Raw genomic sequence first — 17,548 nt, forward strand, 5'->3', positions numbered from 1 at the left:
TGTTTTAGGGGATATACAACACTGAAGTGGGCTTGACTTGTAACAGTTTTGGCGTTTTAAAAAAAGGGAACACAAGGAATGATGTTTCATACTAATCATCGCACACATCGCAAAATCGTGCAAACGTAATAAAACATCTATGCTATATTATTATATCGTTATTTACGTTAGATATTGGCAAATGAAACAGTGATCCAAGAGTCGCAGTTTAGCTCACCTCTGTTTCGATAACTTATCGATATCGATTGCGCTCCAATGGACTAAAAACTAAAACACAAATCAACAAAAGCAAAAATTGAAGTGAAAATATAAGCTATTACAATTTACATATTACATACAATTTACATATAAGTACGAAAAAACTTTCCTGGGCCGGAAACAGATTCGAAAACAAAGGAGCAAACACCCACATATTTGAAGAGGATTAATCATGGACATCTCAAAGGCACCAAATCCGCGAAAACTGGAGCTGTGTCGCAAATACTTCTTTGGTAAGAGTTACTACCAATGAGTAATGATTGGATTTTAACCAAGTTACTTTCTATTTGTCTCGAACTTAGCTGGCTTTGCATTTCTGCCCTTTGTGTGGGCCATTAACGTTTGCTGGTTTTTCACGGAGGCCTTCCATAAGCCACCATTTTCGGAGCAGAGCCAAATAAAGAGATGTAAGTCAATATATGAATAGATGCCCATGCCATACAGTCTAATATTCCACAATTTCTTTCCTACCTTCCTCCAGATGTTATATACTCTGCAGTGGGGACTCTATTCTGGCTGATAGTACTAACTGCCTGGATAATAATATTCCAGACAAATCGCACAGCCTGGGGCGCCACAGCGGACTATATGAGCTTCATCATACCCCTAGGCAGTGCATAGACATAACTAGATTAATTCGTTAGCAACTAATGATATTAAAAAAGACTTCATTCCTAAACAAAATTAACGTTTATTATTAATCCATCAGAAGTTCCCGTATATGACCCAAACAAAAGAAGTGCTGTTTTGATTTAATTACATATTTTTTATTCACATCTAAAGCTGTTTTTGTTTTTTATAATTTTCTGTATACTTTAAATATGTGTACTATATTTTGTTGAAATTTCTTAGCCGCTAGTTATGTGTTTTGTTCATATTCGTCCGCCCATATTTGAATGCTTGATTTAGCTTTAGTTAGCCATTTTGTGGATTACATTCTTTGCTTAGATACAATTTCATTGTTTCGAATTCAATTCAATGCGCTTTATCCATCTCTAAAATACATAATTTGTATAAAACTCTGCTTGTACCGTTGCATAAGCCATTATGGTAATTTGTTAAATCCCATTTAATTGTTTTGTTATGTTGTGTGTTTGTATCCGTGAGTCGAATGCCTCCTACGATTTGATTACAAATTGCATTAAGAATGTCAAAAAACCTAGCGACTCCTAAATGAGTGTAAGGAAAACACTCGCCGATCTACACATGAAGACATAATTCAAATTGCTATTATTCGGTAAATCGCTTGCATTTCGTTTGCGGTTAACAGCAAATGCTGCCAACACATATAGTAAATTACAATATTATGTATTAATGTTTATAACACGAACTTGGTGGCAAAGCACCTAAGCAGGGCCACCAAATCAATCAGTGGAACTAATTTACAATACAAAAGACTCGCTTTAAGGTATATTTACAATCAATACTTGTTTTATTTATAAATTCTAAAGAATCAATGTGTATTTGGGATAGGAAGCGGGATTTTTGAGGGCCAGATGGGAGCTTTCTCATTCAGTTTTTCTTTTTTTTTGGGCTTAGGCTACAGAACATTAAGTGCCATAAATCACGCGTGTAGAGTCTATGAAGCGGCTAGTGAATTACTACACACCCACATTCACATAGATAATCCTTTAATTACATATATATCTCGCCATCGTTATCATATCATATATGCAGCATATGCGTATAAATATTTAAAGTACAAATTGATGCTTAGAAACAATTAAAATTAATGTGCGGCTGCTGGCCGAAAAATTCATCGTAGTCATTCACGGAGAACTTATAAAGTAGAAACTACGGATACGAGTAGTACACACACAGATATAGATTTAGATACACATAATATATATTTATATTTATAAGAATTGAATGGGCGGCGCGCCCAATTTGTCTTTTAGATGCAAATCCCGCGCAGCTCCATCCGCAACACAGATAAGGATAATTAATACACACGCTAAATGCTAATCTTGTACGTTCTACTTGCATAATTTAATCATTTAGTTAAACAATATTCATACATTTCGATCTTTTCTTAATTTCATTTCTCGTACGTTTAGTTTTTATTTTTTTTTACAAAGAAATCAACACACTACAGTATCGAGTTTGATTCGTTTTTTTCCCTTTCATTTTTTGCATGTTTCATGTAATCTGTTTGTTGGTTGTGTTTGTTCATGTTCGGATTACGCCTCTCTCGTATGATATAAATATAAATATAGATATCTATATGCAGATGCAAATACACTTAGGAAAAAGTCGCTATATGTAGTTATGCTATATATATTTATATATGTATAGGTTGTATGTGGTAATAGTAGTGATACCTTAGGCTAGTTATAGTTAACCACATCGAACGAAACATCAAAAAATACTTATGCATATAAATAGTCGATTCTGTGTTCCTCTCGGTTCCTCGACCGCCGATGCATCAGCATCGAAAGGACTCGTTGAGGCAGCCAAGACTGTGACAGGTTTCGACGGGAAGAAGTTGGAATCCAACGGGGAACAAAGCCTTATCCTTCTCCCATTCTATCTGTCTGTCTGGGGATCTCAGAAAATAGCAAATGCACTATGGGGCGGGCACCATGACTTTCCGCTCCACACTAGTTGTTCTTTACGTTATACGCCTTCTTCTCGTTGTTACCGTTCAGTGGATCTCATTTCGACGGACCCGGCGGAAACGGGTTTATCACAGCTACAGCAGCCGCCTGCTGGCTAGCCAAAACAGCCGCTATGGGAGTAAACATTTAAATGATTAGCATTCAACTTTCCGAACTGAATAGCACAGTTGGGGACTCACCTCCATACGGCGCCGGGTACATGGGATAGCCGAGGCCGACGTGCGTGTGGTGGTGGGTGTGCACATGGCGCTGCGGTGGTGGGCTGCGTGAGTCGGCGGCACCTGCACCGCCGCCTCCCGCTGCGCCATTGCCGGCAGCGCCTCCCACACCGCCAACGGCTCCATTGCCCGATGGCCCGTTCGGTGGCGGACCTCCGGGCATCGACTGCTTGTGGCCGTCCAATGACGAGCCGGGCGTCACTCCGCCATGTCCTTTCGGGCCGGACAGATCCGGCTTGCTGCCGGGTGACGGGCCCATTCCTCCGGGTGGTGGCTGTAGGTTCAGCGGCACACCGCCCGCAGACCCAGGTGCCGAGCCGGGCTGCTGGTTGGAACCGCTGCCGGGGCCGAGGACACCGGAAACTGGTCCGGATCCGGGGCCGCTGCTCGTGGGTCCGCCTGGTTGAGGCGGCCCGATGCTGGGACTGCTGACGCTCACCTTGACGGGGCCGCTGCCGCTGGTGGGCGACTTGAGGGCCCGTTCGCTGAGCTCATGGATCTTGTGGGTGGTGTAGTACTGACTGGCCGCGTGATGGAGTGCATCCAACGCCTTGGTGCCGGTGTTACGCGAGAGATCTTCTGGGGCATGGTACGGGCGAGGGATGGGCAGGTGGTACGGTGCCGTATTATACGGTCCGGCGGCTGACATCAACACGTTGCGATACATCGGATGATTGGGATCAAACCCAAAGGGCGTCGGGGAAATGTATGAGGGGTGAAGGAAGTACTGCGACGTGGGTGGTGGTGGCGGACCCTGCGTCTCCATGGTCGGCTTTTGGCCCTCCTGCTTCACCTTCAGCGGTTGATCGTCATCGCCGCCCTTTTGTTTGGGAGAATCCTTCGTCAGGTTGGTGGCCTTATTATTTGCCCCCGCACTAGCCGCCTGCGATTGCTTTAACTTTTGCTGTTGTTGCTGCTGCTGCTGTTGTTGTTGCTGCTGCTGCTGTTGTTGCTGCTGCTGCTGGTGTTGTTGCTGCTGCTGCTGTTGCTGGGCCTGGTGCTGCTGCTGCAGGTGCTGATGATGCTGCTGAATGGCCTGCTGCTGCTGCTGTGCAATTTGCATCTGCTGCTGTTGTTGCTGCTGCTGTTGTTGCGCCGCCGATCCCATGCCAGGCTCATCCTTGTGCATCATGCCGGGATGCGGTGGAAGACCACCACTGGCAGCGTTTTGAGCTGCTGCGGCTGCTGCTGCGGCTGCCGAATTCTGTCGTCCAGTGAACATGTAATACCTGATGTGAAAAGATGCACAAGTTAGTTACAACTTCCAAAAGTTAGAAACAATTTTAAATTTATTATGATTTGTATTCCTCAAAGACGCGTTTATGATGCTTATACTTCACTTACCGTCTCAGCTCCTCCTCGCGAGCCTGCTGCACGGCCAGGTTTATGGAATGGCGCTGGTAGATGGCGGGATAGGCGCCCAGTGCCTGTAAATCCTTGGGATGCAGGGCATGCGGCTGTTGTGGCTGCGGGGGTGGCGGCTGTTGTTGCTGCGGCTGAGGCGCTGGCTGCTGTTGCGGAGGCGGATGCTGCTGGCCCGGATTTGAGTTGGGCTCCTGCTTGATCTCCTGCTTGGTCATCGGCTCCTGCTTGATTAGCTTGCTGGCTATCATCTGCGGAGGATATGAAATCATATTGCATTAGTTTTGCCAAAATATTATAACGTTGGTAAGGACTTACCTGTTGCTGAGATGGCATGTGCTTCGGCTGGTCGTGCGGACTGGGGCTTTCCTTCAGACGCTCCTCCTTGATACTTATGCCGGATAACTGCTGCGCTTGTGAGCTGGGTGGCAGACCCGGATGCCCACTCAGCTTGGCGGCCTCCTCTGAAGCAACAATAGAAACTGACCCAAAGTTGGGGTCCACATTGTATGGATACGCAGGCGGAATAAAACTAAAAGGTAAACGATTGGTTAGTTATGCAATGGCAACTGACCTTAGCGATTGATCAACAACTTACTTGAAGGGATAGAAGTGGGGCATGCCCTTGCCCGGTCCAGGACCACCTAGACCGGCTGCTCCCAAAGCCGAGAGACCACCCAAACCGGGTGGCAGGCTTCCTGGCGGCGGCCCAGCCACTGCACTTAGGTTAACCGGCGGCGGCTGAGATCCTGGCTGAGAGGTGGGCGGTCCAACATCCTTGCCATTGTTTTCCTGCCCCGACAGTTGGCCCGACTGCTGCTGCTGTGAAGGCGGCTGACCCGGCTGTGGCTGCGGTTTGGTCATCAGATCCAATGGTGGATCCTTGTTCTTGCCACTGTAGTCTGCCAGGTGGGCAGCCACCGACTGCTGACCGGGTGGACCTAGCAAATGACTCGGGGGCTGTGAGGTAGGCGGAGGAGCACCCGGCTGCAATTGTTGCTGCTGCTGAGCTTGTGTCAAAGCAGGTGGCAATCCTGGTGGTTTGCCTGGCTCTGTCTGCACCATGTATTGCGGCTGTTGTTGCTGTTGCTGTGGTGGAGGTGCTGACTGCTGCTGCGCCGGATAGAACTGATACATTCCCGGCACATACATATTGGGAGCTGGTGGTGGCGGAACACCAACGCCCACTTCCGTCGGCTTCTTGCCCATCAATTCGATGTGCTTTGCCGTCACCGCCTGGCCGACTGACTTGTCCAGCATTTCCTGTTCGGCAACTGGCGTGGAGTCATCGGAGATATCACTGTATGCCGGACTCTGTACATCCTCGCGCGATACGCGGCCCTCAAAGTCACTGGGTCCAGGTGACTTGCGGTTCTTCTTTTGTTTGCTGCTAGCGGCACCCACGCCAACGGAGCCAAATCCAGGCGATGTCTTTAAACCTGCCTGCTGGGCGTAGGCCGATGGCGTCTGTTGATCCTGGACATGACTGGGAGGCCTTGGAGGAGACTGTTGTGTCTGTGGATTAACCGATGCTTGACCAGGCTGCTGCTGCAGGGGATTTCCATCTGGCGGGCCAAAACGCAGTACACCCGCTTTAACTAAAAAAGAAATAGATAAGAATTTAGTACGATTAATATAATTTCAATCACATCTTTTCCAAAAGGTAGAAAAATCGAATACTTACGTGCTCCCTGCTGCAACAATGCCTGCTGCTGCTGGTCTGACAACATGGCAGGCAATCCACCCATTAGTTGCTGTTGATGCTGTGACAGAGCCTGTCCGGAGATTCCAGCAGTGATGCTGCCTCCGGCCACTGGTTGCTGCTGCTGCTGCTGCTGCTGAAGGCTTGCCGCACTGCCTCCTGGGACGAGCAACTGTGGTTGTTGCTGCTGTGTAGGAGGCTGTTGCTGTTGTGTCGCGCTATTTGGACCTGCCGTCAGTGGAAGATTTCCCAGGGGCAATACTGATGATACAGATTGCTCCGCTCCGGGTGTTGCAACTGCGCAGATGGGAGTTGGAGCTGGTGGCGTGACTGGTGGAGGACCAGTAAGCGGCGCTTGCGTCTCTACCACAGAGGGAGTAGTGTTGGGAGCGGCGATAGTTACCGATCCAGTAGCTGGTGCCGATGGTGCAACATTGCCATTGGTGACGGGGTTGCTTGAATTTGCGAGGGGTGTGTTTGGGGACACTGCGACAGTTCCTTGACCCGCTGATGGTGCTGTCGCTGGTACTGCCGATGATGCTACAGATGCTCCTGATCCCGTTCCACTTGCGACTCCTGGCGAGGGCGGCGTGGCCGGATCCTCGGGCGCCTGCATGGAGTCCTCATCCATGGAGCTTGCGCCACCGCCCGCTCCATGGGCATGCGACTGGTGATAACGCAGCCCATTTGCGTGCTTGTACTTCTTGCTGCAGTCCTGCTCGGGACACTCAAGCAGAACTGGGGAGATCGCGCAGGGCGAAGCAGTCTTACATTTCTTGGTGCTGATCTGCACATTGAGACCAGTGACCGGATTGAGCAGGCTCTGCGGCTGCGTGGCCAGGCCACCGCCGCTGGCCGATATGGGGATGCCACTGGCGTTCACCATGTTCACTCCACCGGCTCCACCAATACCGCCAACAGACGCTCCATCCGAGGCGTCGCCGTTAAGCGGTGAAGGCGCCTCATCCTTCGACTTGCGCTTCTCTGGCCGTGGCGGCAAAAATGCCGTCGGCGATGTGCTGGGCGTGGCCCCGCCTCCGTTGCCCGATGAACTGCTGTTGCTGTTCGCTGCCGCATTACCGGATGCACTGCGTGTCGCACCGCGTCCCTTTGTGGCACCATTACGCAGCTTGGAGTGCACCTGGGCGTGTGAGAAGTAAATCTGTAACGATTTGATGAGAGATATATATTATTAACCATCGTATTTATTTCTGCTTTCAAAAGCCTAAAACTGAATTCTGTATGCTTTACTTACCGAACTTCTGGTCTCGGTGAAGTTGCTCAGGTCAGGAGTGAGACCTGCACTGCGTCCGCGCTTTCCGCGTCCCTTTGGAGTTCGAGAATCTAATTCTTCAGTTGGTGAATCACAGAATCTGAAAGCAACGAAAATGAATGAGTAATCGGTAAAATCTAAAACTAGTGATGTTTGCAATCCCCCTACAGATATCACATATCTTCAATCAAAACAAACTACATATGTACATTCGTGGAAATCTTGAGTGGCACATTAAGCACTTAATAAATAATCGCATCAGTAAACGAACGGCAAATGATTGCTGTTGCATCAGATTTAGATTAAATTTACAAATAACTTAACAGCTTGATGCAAATATTAGGCAAGTAGATAAGGTGCTGACAAATTTACTTAAACGCCACTGAGTTTTGATAATTATGTTTCTCGTATATAAACCATAGACTATATTTCAAACTGATCCCCAAAACAATGGGTAGATAGAAAAGATAATTTATAATAAAAATAAATCAACTTGCAACATAATATTGAAAGGCATCTTTATTCATTTATCTAGTCTCTACAATAATTTTGGAAACAGTTTGAAAAGCAAGTCAACATAAGCCTCAACTCAATTCCCAAGCCACACCAACTCACCTTGGAGGAGCCCAATCGTGTCGGGTGCAGTCTAGCAGAGTGCCCACGTAGGTCTTGCCCCGCCACGTGACATTGACCACGAGAACGCCGCCTTCGGTCTCGTGCCACACAATCCCTTCGAGGGTTACGGAAGTGCCAGGTTCGCAGGGACCCAGGCAGTCCGGTTCGGTGATGGTGCCCACCGAGGTGCCAATGCAGATGTCCACCATCTCCTTGCCGCCTCCTGCTCCACTAGCGCCAGCCTCATGCTTGACCCTTTTGGCAGGCGGAGATTTGGTATCGTCGTCGCCTGTTCCTGTGCCCGCCGGCACCGAGATCGTATGGTGCATGGTGGCTGAGATCATGCCGGGTGCCATTAACTTGGCCTGAGCAGCCGCTGCTGCTTTGCTCTCCGAACCGCCGTTGCCGCCAGCATTGCTGTTCTGGCCTTGATTCGTGTTGGCTCCACTCCCGCTGTAACTATTGGAAGCGGCCGCTGCTGCCAGTTGGGCGGCAATGTGCGAGGAGATTTTGATGCTGCCGGCAGACTCCTTACCCGGCGGTCCTGGTGCATTGGCACCTCCTCCCGAACCGCCAACGCCGCCGGCACTACTGCTGGCCATTTGAGAGGCGGAGGAGGAGGCTGCTCCGGTCGCTGCCAGAAGTGAGGCAGCGGCAGGCACCACGGTCGATGGTGAACCGGTGGAAGGAGAGCCCGCTGAAGGTGTGAACACACCCGGTGGCACTGCTGACATGGAGGATGAACCACCGGATTGCCCAGTGCCGGCACTCGAATTCGCATTGCCTGCGGAGTTGGACATGTGTGCGGCACGGCGAATGCAGGCATGATGTGAGCAAGGAGCTCCCACATCTCCGTTGCAGGAGCAGGGAGATCCACCAGCTCCCGTACCGGAACACTTCTCAGGTGTATCCTTCTCGCCGGCCGCCGAGGCAGCAGCTGCTGACTTGTCCACGGACATGCGATTGGAATGTGCGTTCTTGTCCTTGGTCTTCTCACGCCGATGACCCGAACTACCGCGCTTAGTGCCCTGCGGCGTAGACTGACTGCTACCGGAGGATCCCCCTCCGCTGGCATGGCCACTGGCATTGTTTTGGCTCCCTCCTCCGGAAGAGGAGGAGCCACTACCGCTACTGGCATTGTTTAGGTGCTTCTTGCTGCTGCTCGAAGAACTGCCGCTGCTGGAGGAGCTGCCGCTGCTTGCGCTGCTCGATGAATTGGTGCTCCCCAGGGAAGACGCGTTGGTGGAACTGGAACCGGAACTCCCATCCTCGTTGGCCGAGTTATTGGATCCGGCGCCCAGGGCTCCGTTCTGTTGCTGATCGGTGGCCTTCACAATCTCGTGTTTGGCCTCCGAGCTTTTGGTGCCCGGCTTGGTGCGCTTGATCTTCATTTTGAGTCCTTTGTCGAGCGTCGCTTGGTGGTCTATGGACATCTTTGCGCTCGATTTACCACTGGAGGAGCTGGAGCTGCTACCGCTACCGTTTCCGTTGTTGCCGCCTTGCGAACTCGGCGGCCCACCGGCACTTGTGCTGTTGTTGTTCCCGCTACCGCTGGCGGTGTTCCCTGTGCTGCTACCTGAGCCGCTGCCTCCGCTTCCGCTGCTGCTGTTGTTGCTATTGCTAGTGTTGTTGCCGCCGCTGCCGCTGCCCGTTTGCGAGGACATGCCGCCAGCGGAGAATTTGGAGCCCTGTTGTCCACTGCCAGCCGCTAAAGCCGCTGCTGCTCCTGCCGACGAAGACACTAAGCTGCCGCCTTTGGAGAAACCGGCAAATGTCGAGGATGACAATGTGCTGCCGGCTCCAGCTCCCGCTGCTCCGTTTGTGTTCCCGCTTCCACTCCCCGATCCACTCAGGGACTTGGAGTTACTGTTCAGTGGACTCGGACTGTTCAGTTGAGCCACCAAAGCGGACTTGTAGCCCTTGGAACTGCTTCCACTGCTGCTTGAGTTTGAGTGATGGTGGTGATGGTGATGATGCTTCCCCGAAGATGAGGAAGATGTGGAGGACGAGGAAGAAGATGATCCCTTGGCCACCACGTTCGCGCTGCCACCACTGGGCGCTGCAGCTGCTGATGAAGATGAGGAGGAGTTAGCTCCGCCAATGGCCACCGGTTGGCGTGTGAACTTAATTGTGGTTGGCGATGTGGCCGACAAATTGCTGTGCAATGTGGTTTTGTGCGATTTATGCGACGATGATGATCCCGTCGCTGCTGCTGAGGATGACGAGGATGAAGCGCCGCCCTTGGAGGATGATGAGGAGGATGTGGAGGAGCTGTTTGCCTGCTTGGCATTTAGCGCGGTAGCCTGGTTGCCACCACCCGAAGAATGCGCGGACTTCTCAATATCCGCGTCCAAGTCGTCCAGCAGCTCTGGTATGCCGCCAATATTCCACTCGTCCTCGTACTCAAAGTTCGTGTCCTTCGACTCGCTCGAGTTGGAGCTGCTCGACGAGGAGAGCGACGAGGAGGAGGAGTTGCACGCGGGGCTCTTGCCAGCTAGTTGTTCTGCGAAAAAGGAGAGATGGATTAGATTGGAGTTGTCGCATTAAAGCTTAGAGGTCAGTGGCGTACTAAATGGGGAGTTGCTGAATTGTATTTAGTTTAAATATTTTTTTAAACGGTCCCTCCAAATTTGTAAAATTTATGATTAATTCATTTAATTTTTATTATATTAATTACTTATTTTCAATTCTTTTAATGAATTAATAATAAAAATGGGGGAGGGGGGAATTCACATTAATCGAAAGGACGCTATCGATTTCTATACACTTCTGTGTGTGTGAAATAGCACTTTTTTCTGTAATTTAATTTGTAACCCCTTAAAACAATGCTGTCTACGCCACTGTTGATAAAAAAAAAGCGAGAGGCAGCGAGAGATTTGCAGTTACTTACTCGTATTTGTGTGCTTCTTGATCGCACTGGAATTGTTGTTGTTATTGTGCCGATTATTCGCCGATGCTGCAGTCGCGTTTGCTGTTGCTTTCGTTTTGTTATTGAAATTCAGCGCTTGATTCGCTGTTGTCGCCGTCGTTGTTGTTGCTGTTCCTGTTGTTGCCGTTGTAGCTGTAGCTGCTCCTGCCGCACTTAAATTAGCTAACAATTTATTATTCTTAATATTGCTTTCCGTTGCTACGTTGCTGCTATTCAGGGCCACCTGCGATTGCACAAAAAAAAAGAAAGAAATCCAACAAAATAAGTTGTAGCTTACATACATATGCATGGGTGTGAGTGCGTAAGTGTGAGGAGTAGGGCATGACGTGAAGAAAACTCAAAAAAAAAAACTCAAACAAAAATTGTTATTTCTTTCGCCGCTTTCGCTCTTTACCTTTGCCAACTTCTTTTCCATTCCATAACCATAATTAGTTGATAGTTTTGTGCGTGCGCGTATTTTTAACGCTTCAATTTACAAGAAAAACAAAAAACAAAAACAATAAATAAATAAGCAACGTCGTATTACTCTCGATTATTTTGCGCGAGCCTTCTCCGCGGCGTCCTTTTTCGTTTGGCGGATGAGACTGAACGGAAAACCAAAAAAAAAGTGAAGAAGAAGAGGAAAGAGCCGGAGAGCAACCACCGAAAACGGGTGAAGAGAGGGAGAGCGAGAAAGAGATTATGTGAGCGGAAGAGAAGCGGCGGAGAGACGAAGGCAAACAAAACAAAACGCTTTCAGTGTTGGAAAACGCGAGTGGCAACTGACAACTTTAAGTGCACGTTGATCTTCGTTGTTGTTGTTTTTCATTTTCCACCCTTTGAACTAATAAATCAGTTTCCTGGACTGACCCAATAAACCAACAAACTAAGGAGGAGTAAAGCATGTAGTTCGCCGGTCAGTTCATTATCGCCCCTTTCGCTTATCGCACACTGCAAAAGTGTAGTGGCTACTTGAGAAACTGGCACGAAAAAAACGCCACTCGAGTGGGCCAAAATGATGACAATAAAATAATTACGCTCTTATCACCCACTAAATACAGTGGAGGAAGGTAAATAGTGTTACCAAGTATTAAAGATCCAAAGCTATAAGCTATAAGTACTTCCCACTAGTAAGTTATTACTCGCAATAAAAAATTATATGGTATTCAAAGAAAAAAAAACGTTTACTTCGCCTGACGTCTTTGCTTAAATACATACAGACATTTACAAGATATGTATACACTTAGGTATTTGAAAAGTTTAGCTTTGTAGCATAAAAATTTACAATTTAAATCAATTTATTGATAAGAAATCAATACTGAATATGATTAAAATGCTTCAGAAATGATGCGTGGATAGTTTTCCGATTAAGGTGCCACAATTAGCTTACCTTATTCGGGTGGTGGCTAGTGTTCGCCTCGTTACGTCTCATTGACTCCATGCAGACGCAAACGATCGGGCGGCCGCACTGCGCGGGCGGCCCAAAGTACTACCAGTAGTGCCTAGGAACGTGCAGCCGGCGGATGAGCTGATCGGATGGCTTGGGCTGGTGCTGTGATAGCTGGCGCGGATGCGGATGACACTGCTGATGGTTGGCGATGAGCTCGGGCGCTGCCTTATGTGACGAACTGTTGACTTCTTATCCAGGCAACGACGCAGGGAGACACAGGGCCTCGGCCCTCGGGCCAAATGGTTCATTTTCAAAACTGCAAGATAGAGCAGAGCGAACGATTGATTAGTTGTTGCAATGCAATCTGGTTGATATGGGGTTAAAACGCTATAATGAAAAGTACTGCCCCACTCGATCCAAGTGCTCGACGAGATTAGGAGCCTTGTCGCTCTTTCAAGTGCTCAATTCAATTGCCGCTTATCGGCGGCGATCGCCAATCAAATGTGTTTTTGAGGTTAACTATAAACCATGGGTGACTGTGATTTACATGGGGGGACTGACTGGTCTGTGATCGTGATACATATACACTTATAGAAGGTAATGGCTGCGAAAGGGGTACACAGGGGGGCCATAACGGAACCCTTAACGACCTGGTAATTAAGGCACTTTTGCACAATTTACTGATACTGATGATACTGATAACAAAAACCGGCGGCCTTACTGGTATACTACTCCCACCGATCTCAAGTGCCACCCAATATGGGGTATATGATTTAAACATGTGCTGCGCGAGCACAGTAGCTGTTGCCGTTCCGATTCGCGATTAGATAACGTCAGTGGCGACGAATCTGGGAATTCTACGAGGGTTTCTACACGTCTATGCCGCACCAACGACCGAAAACGTTGACGTCATCGTTTTCAGCTCACTGCTCACTACTTAGCACTTTTTTTTATTTATTTCCATGCAAATGAACATTAATGCCAGAACAAATGTCAAGCACAGTTGTCGACTATTAGGCTTAGCTTTATGTTTTCCTAAGCTTTATAAGCTAATGGTGTCTATAACTGAGAAAAATACACAAAAGAGACTGCTATACAGTTTTCTAGAAATTTAGATAACACTAAATGTATAGCCTATAAATGGGTTATAATATTAAACAGTGTGTTTCCGTTTATTAACCATATGTAAGCATTACTAATGGAATGAATAGAGAAATCACCTTTACTATTACTTTAGTTTTTTTTTTTTTTTTGGCTCTTAGTCGACAGTTTTTGTGCCCACATTGTCAATTAATTTGATTGATTGGTTTGCATGAATCTCTGTTGATTCATTCAATTTTTCTCCGCTTCGTACGACTTTAAAGCAGCAACAACAATTAAATTTGCATGTGCTTAACATTTTATGATAATTAAGTGGCACAGACAGCAAAACACGCTTTTTTCTGTGTGGGCCGACAATGGATTTTGTTTTTATTTTTTTTTTGTGTCACCCGAGCTATGTTCGCATTTTCATACTGAATACTGAATAGTGAATACTGAAACTTAATTAATTGAGTTGTTGACTGCGCTCGCTGCCCGACAATAAAAGCTGCCCACACATTGCGTATTTTTACTACCGCATTTAATCTCATCCAAATGCGAGGTTTTTAAGCCCAGACAAGAGCCCATTTCAGTTCCCATGGCAATCATCTTTTATTCGCCACTGAGCCCCCTTCACTCGGACACCGTATAATCCGCTATTACGCACTCCACACACTCCGCGCCATGTGGGTGGCACTGCGAGTTGTGGCATGTGGCATTAACGTGCCAACAAGGGGTTAAGCCCCACGAACGAAAAAAAAAAGTTAAAGAGAAAAAATGATACGCACACAAGAAAAGAAAAAAAGAAAAAAAGGAAGAAACATCCACAGCCGATGCTTTTCACAGACGCCGCCAACAAACACGAAGATTGAAACACACCATAATTTAGACAAATCAATAAATTACTAATAGCCCCCGCCACTTTGCTCCATCCATGCGATCGACATTCCACCGATTGCGAGCGAGGTTCCAGGTTTTTGCGGAGTCCAACACCAGGGGCAGGGAGAAAGGTAACCAGGTAACTTGGCGAGCCCAGGTAGAAACTGGCTGGCTGACTGCCTGCCTGGCTGACTGACCAAAGGCACAAAGACAGCGCCGGTCAGCGTTCAAGTCGTGTTTTAAATTGGGTTTGCGACCAAGCTCCGATACCATAATGCCATTACATACTGCTCCCCACTTCTCCGATGAGCAGCCGCGGAAAAGATACTAGAATGGCAAAAGAGGCAACTGACAGCGTCTTCTTGTTATGGCCAAAATCCCTGTCCGCACGTACTAAACATCGGGTAGTACCCAAACAAATCCAACCAAAAAAGCAGCTAGATATGAAAGCAACTGCAAGAAATAGCTAGTTTCATCAAAAAAAAAAAAACATAAACTACAGCTAATTATAAAACATATTTATAATATGTTATATTTTAATCTATGTGTAGAAAGATTCTTAGTAACAGATTAAGAAAAGCAACTGATGAGCAGAGTAGAATTTTTCGTACTTTATTGTTAAAGTTGTTGGTCTTGATTGGTCCAAGAGCTAGTTTTCATGAAATGTAGCCAAGGCACGTCATCGCTGGCAGACGGAAAATCAGCAGGAGAACTCGAAATCCCCAAGATGATGAAGAAGCCGAAGAAACCAATGAAGAACATGGGACTGTGAGGCTGAAGATTTACGGTAACATCGTCGAAAACATTGGCCGCCGTTCAGATCGTTCGGAATCGCTTGGCTTCATTGCCATCATCGTCATCAAGTCGGTTTATTTTTTGTTTTTTGTATCGTTTTTTGTTTCACAAGATGGTTGTTGTACAAGATTGATCCTCTGCGGTTGCTAAATGAACGCCTCCGGGGAGTTGCCAGTGCGCTTTTATTAGCGTTTTCGATCCAGAATGGATCGTAACCACAGCAGCCAACAAGCGGGAGTCGAAGTGAACGAATGGCTAAAGGCCCGACAACAGACACACACGCAGATAGATACAGTTGTGGTCACAAGAATAGTGATGCACATCACCAAGGGAAACAATTCAACTCTTGCATAAACAGATAAAGGAATCTCTGTGAAATCTTTAAGTGCTTAAAAACTATTTATAGGTATAAGCCGGTAATCCTATTATGACCACTCTATTTCTCGATATCTTTTGTGTCCTTCTTAAGACCTTGAAAAGTTAGGATACTATTATTTTGATCCCCATTGTTCAAGCACAAATAAACGAGAGCAAAAAAAAAAAAAAAACGCAGACAGTCTTGCGTTTCGCTAATAATTCTTGGCTCTTGTTTCTGTTTTGATTCGGCTCGAATCGCGATAATTTGATTTCCCCCAAGAGCAGCCCATGCGATTGCGATTGCGTTGGCGGCGGCTGTTTAGGATCAACACGCTCGAGGCGGCGGCTGCTCGGCGTTCAATTAAATTAAGTGCAGCGGGTTTCCTTTTTGGTTTTTTTTTTTATTATTATTTTCCTTGTGGCATGCCACACCAGCTCCGCTCAACTGAACCCAACCCAACTCAACTCAACTCAACTCAAGTGGCGATCATGCCACTTAGGCGACGGTCTGAAAACGAGCCCGAGATGCCAAGAGCACAAGATGAAGAGGGAGTAGGAGCAGACCGGGCTAGTAGACACACAACATTCAATTGCTTTTCCAATCTATTGATCACTTGAAAGAAATGTGTATGTGCGCGCCCCTTTCCGTCCATTGATGGGCTCCGGGAATTTATGACTTCATTCCCTCAACAGATCTTTTGTTCGTGTCACCAGCAATTTGCTGTCCTCAATTACGAGTTACGAGTTTCCCTTTCTGGATCTCGCCATCTAATGAGTTGCACACACAAGTTGTTGGGATGCAGGGAGCCATCGATTCGGTTGTTTATACTTCCCCGATTTTCGTCAGGGGAATCAAGAATTATCGATCCGTTGAGGGTTCTGTTTTAATTGAAGTCCCTTGGGCTTTGAATATTTGCAAGGGTACGATTCGTTAAAAAAACTATAATATACTTTTAAAATATTCGTGCAAATTATTATTATTCTATTAAAAGTTACTTTTATAAGGTGTAACTGATGTCATCAATTGAAATGTAGATTTATAGTTATTCATATTTAACAAAAAACAAACCAGAACACTTATATGGCGTGCTTGTTGCTAACCCAAATTGGCATTTGTACAATCTGATAAATCGAAAACAAGCCGAAAACATTTAACGTTAGGTAAATTTATAAAACCCCAGCTATATAAACCATAAAAATCTGCTCAATGTAATTGAATTTGAACCAAAATGCTACCACGTTTGCTACTGCCCATCATTGGAGGAGTATTAATACTTTTGATAGTTGATCAATGCAATGGCAAGGTAGGTAACCAAAACCGAGTTTGCGTTTAAGTTTGATAAAAATCTTAAGCTTGATTTAACAGCGCAAGTGGGACTACGAACCGCTGTCCATTGAAACCTATACCACGGATGAGACTAAGCTGAAGATTGCGGCCAAAGTGGAGCGAGTCGGTAGGGGAGAATATGCCCTTTCTGGCAACATTGAATTTAAGTACACACCAGAAGATAATACCATGGTAAATATGTACAAGTGGAATAAAGACAACTATCTATTCATTCCCAAAGATATGGTTAAGAATGTAAAGAATTAATGCTGTAAATTTCCCTCAGGTTGAAGCAATGGCCTATCGAAGCACCTCCGGGGACGAAAATGACTACAAGATTATGCCGTTTAGCATCCCGAAACAGCCATATGTTGAGTTCATGAACAGCCACTATAAGAACGTAGTGCTACCAAATCTGGGCGATTGTTCCAATCTCATCAAGTTTGATGGCAAATTCGAGCCACCGTGGCCCCAGGATACGTACGTGTTGGAAAAGTGTGTGGCAAACAGTGATGGTTTTCCGGATATGGTTCCCGAGGGCTACTACAAGGTCAATTTCACCTTGACGAATCCCGTGGATTGGGGATTCATTCTGATTGTGAAGATAACCACAAAACTTGTCTGATTTCCACGTGGGCGATCACTTAAATAGGTATTATCAAAAGTACCTATGTATATTCCTATTATAAAGCACGTAGAGAGTAGTTGACATAAAAAGCAATAAATGAAGCATCAAAGACACTTCAAAAAACTTAATTATTGGACA

General features: G+C 46.7%; 3 protein-coding genes across 13 annotated transcripts in view; 2 read left to right on the top strand and 1 right to left on the bottom strand.

Moving 5' to 3' along the window:
* The first annotated feature begins 248 nt into the window (after positions 1–248).
* Positions 249–1,572, top strand: pen-2 (presenilin enhancer). Of its 2 annotated transcripts, none has more exons than NM_001299637.1 (3): positions 249–491; positions 561–665; positions 740–1,572. In NM_001299637.1, the coding sequence occupies exons 1-3, from the start codon at positions 431–433 to the stop codon at positions 877–879; spliced, it is 306 nt and encodes a 101-aa protein (NP_001286566.1). In that variant the 5' UTR covers positions 249–430; the 3' UTR covers positions 880–1,572. The 2 variants fall into 2 exon arrangements, with proteins under 2 accessions (NP_001286566.1, NP_788401.2); NM_176221.4 differs by having other exon boundaries at positions 740–934.
* Positions 1,008–17,548, bottom strand: part of sbb (scribbler) — a 79,099-nt gene continuing 62,558 nt past the window's right edge. The window contains exons 3-13 of one of the 7 annotated variants that reach the window (NM_001169718.3): positions 12,345–12,660; positions 11,370–11,537; positions 10,937–11,198; positions 8,047–10,549; positions 7,414–7,531; positions 6,141–7,320; positions 5,055–6,054; positions 4,775–4,988; positions 4,439–4,707; positions 3,056–4,323; positions 1,790–2,986 (exon numbers count right to left, since the gene is read on the bottom strand). In NM_001169718.3, coding sequence (NP_001163189.1) covers positions 2,913–2,986; positions 3,056–4,323; positions 4,439–4,707; positions 4,775–4,988; positions 5,055–6,054; positions 6,141–7,320; positions 7,414–7,531; positions 8,047–10,549; positions 10,937–11,198; positions 11,370–11,390 — 6,909 coding nt within the window. In that variant the 5' untranslated portion in view covers positions 11,391–11,537; positions 12,345–12,660 and the 3' untranslated portion in view covers positions 1,790–2,912. Of the gene's footprint in view, positions 2,987–3,055; positions 4,324–4,438; positions 4,708–4,774; positions 4,989–5,054; positions 6,055–6,140; positions 7,321–7,413; positions 7,532–7,933; positions 10,550–10,936; positions 11,199–11,369; positions 11,572–12,344; positions 12,661–17,548 lie in introns of those variants that run through there. The other 6 variants (NM_001169720.2, NM_001274145.1, NM_079939.5 and 3 more) reach the window with 6 other exon arrangements.
* Positions 11,506–17,522, top strand: CG14502 (uncharacterized protein). Of its 4 annotated transcripts, none has more exons than NM_001169721.2 (4): positions 11,506–12,024; positions 16,617–16,759; positions 16,822–16,974; positions 17,069–17,522. In NM_001169721.2, the coding sequence occupies exons 2-4, from the start codon at positions 16,685–16,687 to the stop codon at positions 17,405–17,407; spliced, it is 567 nt and encodes a 188-aa protein (NP_001163192.1). In that variant the 5' UTR covers positions 11,506–12,024; positions 16,617–16,684; the 3' UTR covers positions 17,408–17,522. The 4 variants fall into 4 exon arrangements, with proteins under 4 accessions (NP_001163192.1, NP_725766.1, NP_611311.1 ...); NM_166276.2 differs by lacking the exon at positions 11,506–12,024 and adding an exon at positions 12,030–12,084 and having other exon boundaries at positions 16,637–16,759; NM_137467.3 differs by lacking the exon at positions 11,506–12,024 and having other exon boundaries at positions 15,143–16,759.

This window comes from Drosophila melanogaster, chromosome 2R, assembly GCF_000001215.4.
Source record: "Drosophila melanogaster chromosome 2R".
Lineage (NCBI taxonomy): Eukaryota > Metazoa > Arthropoda > Insecta > Diptera > Drosophilidae > Drosophila > Drosophila melanogaster.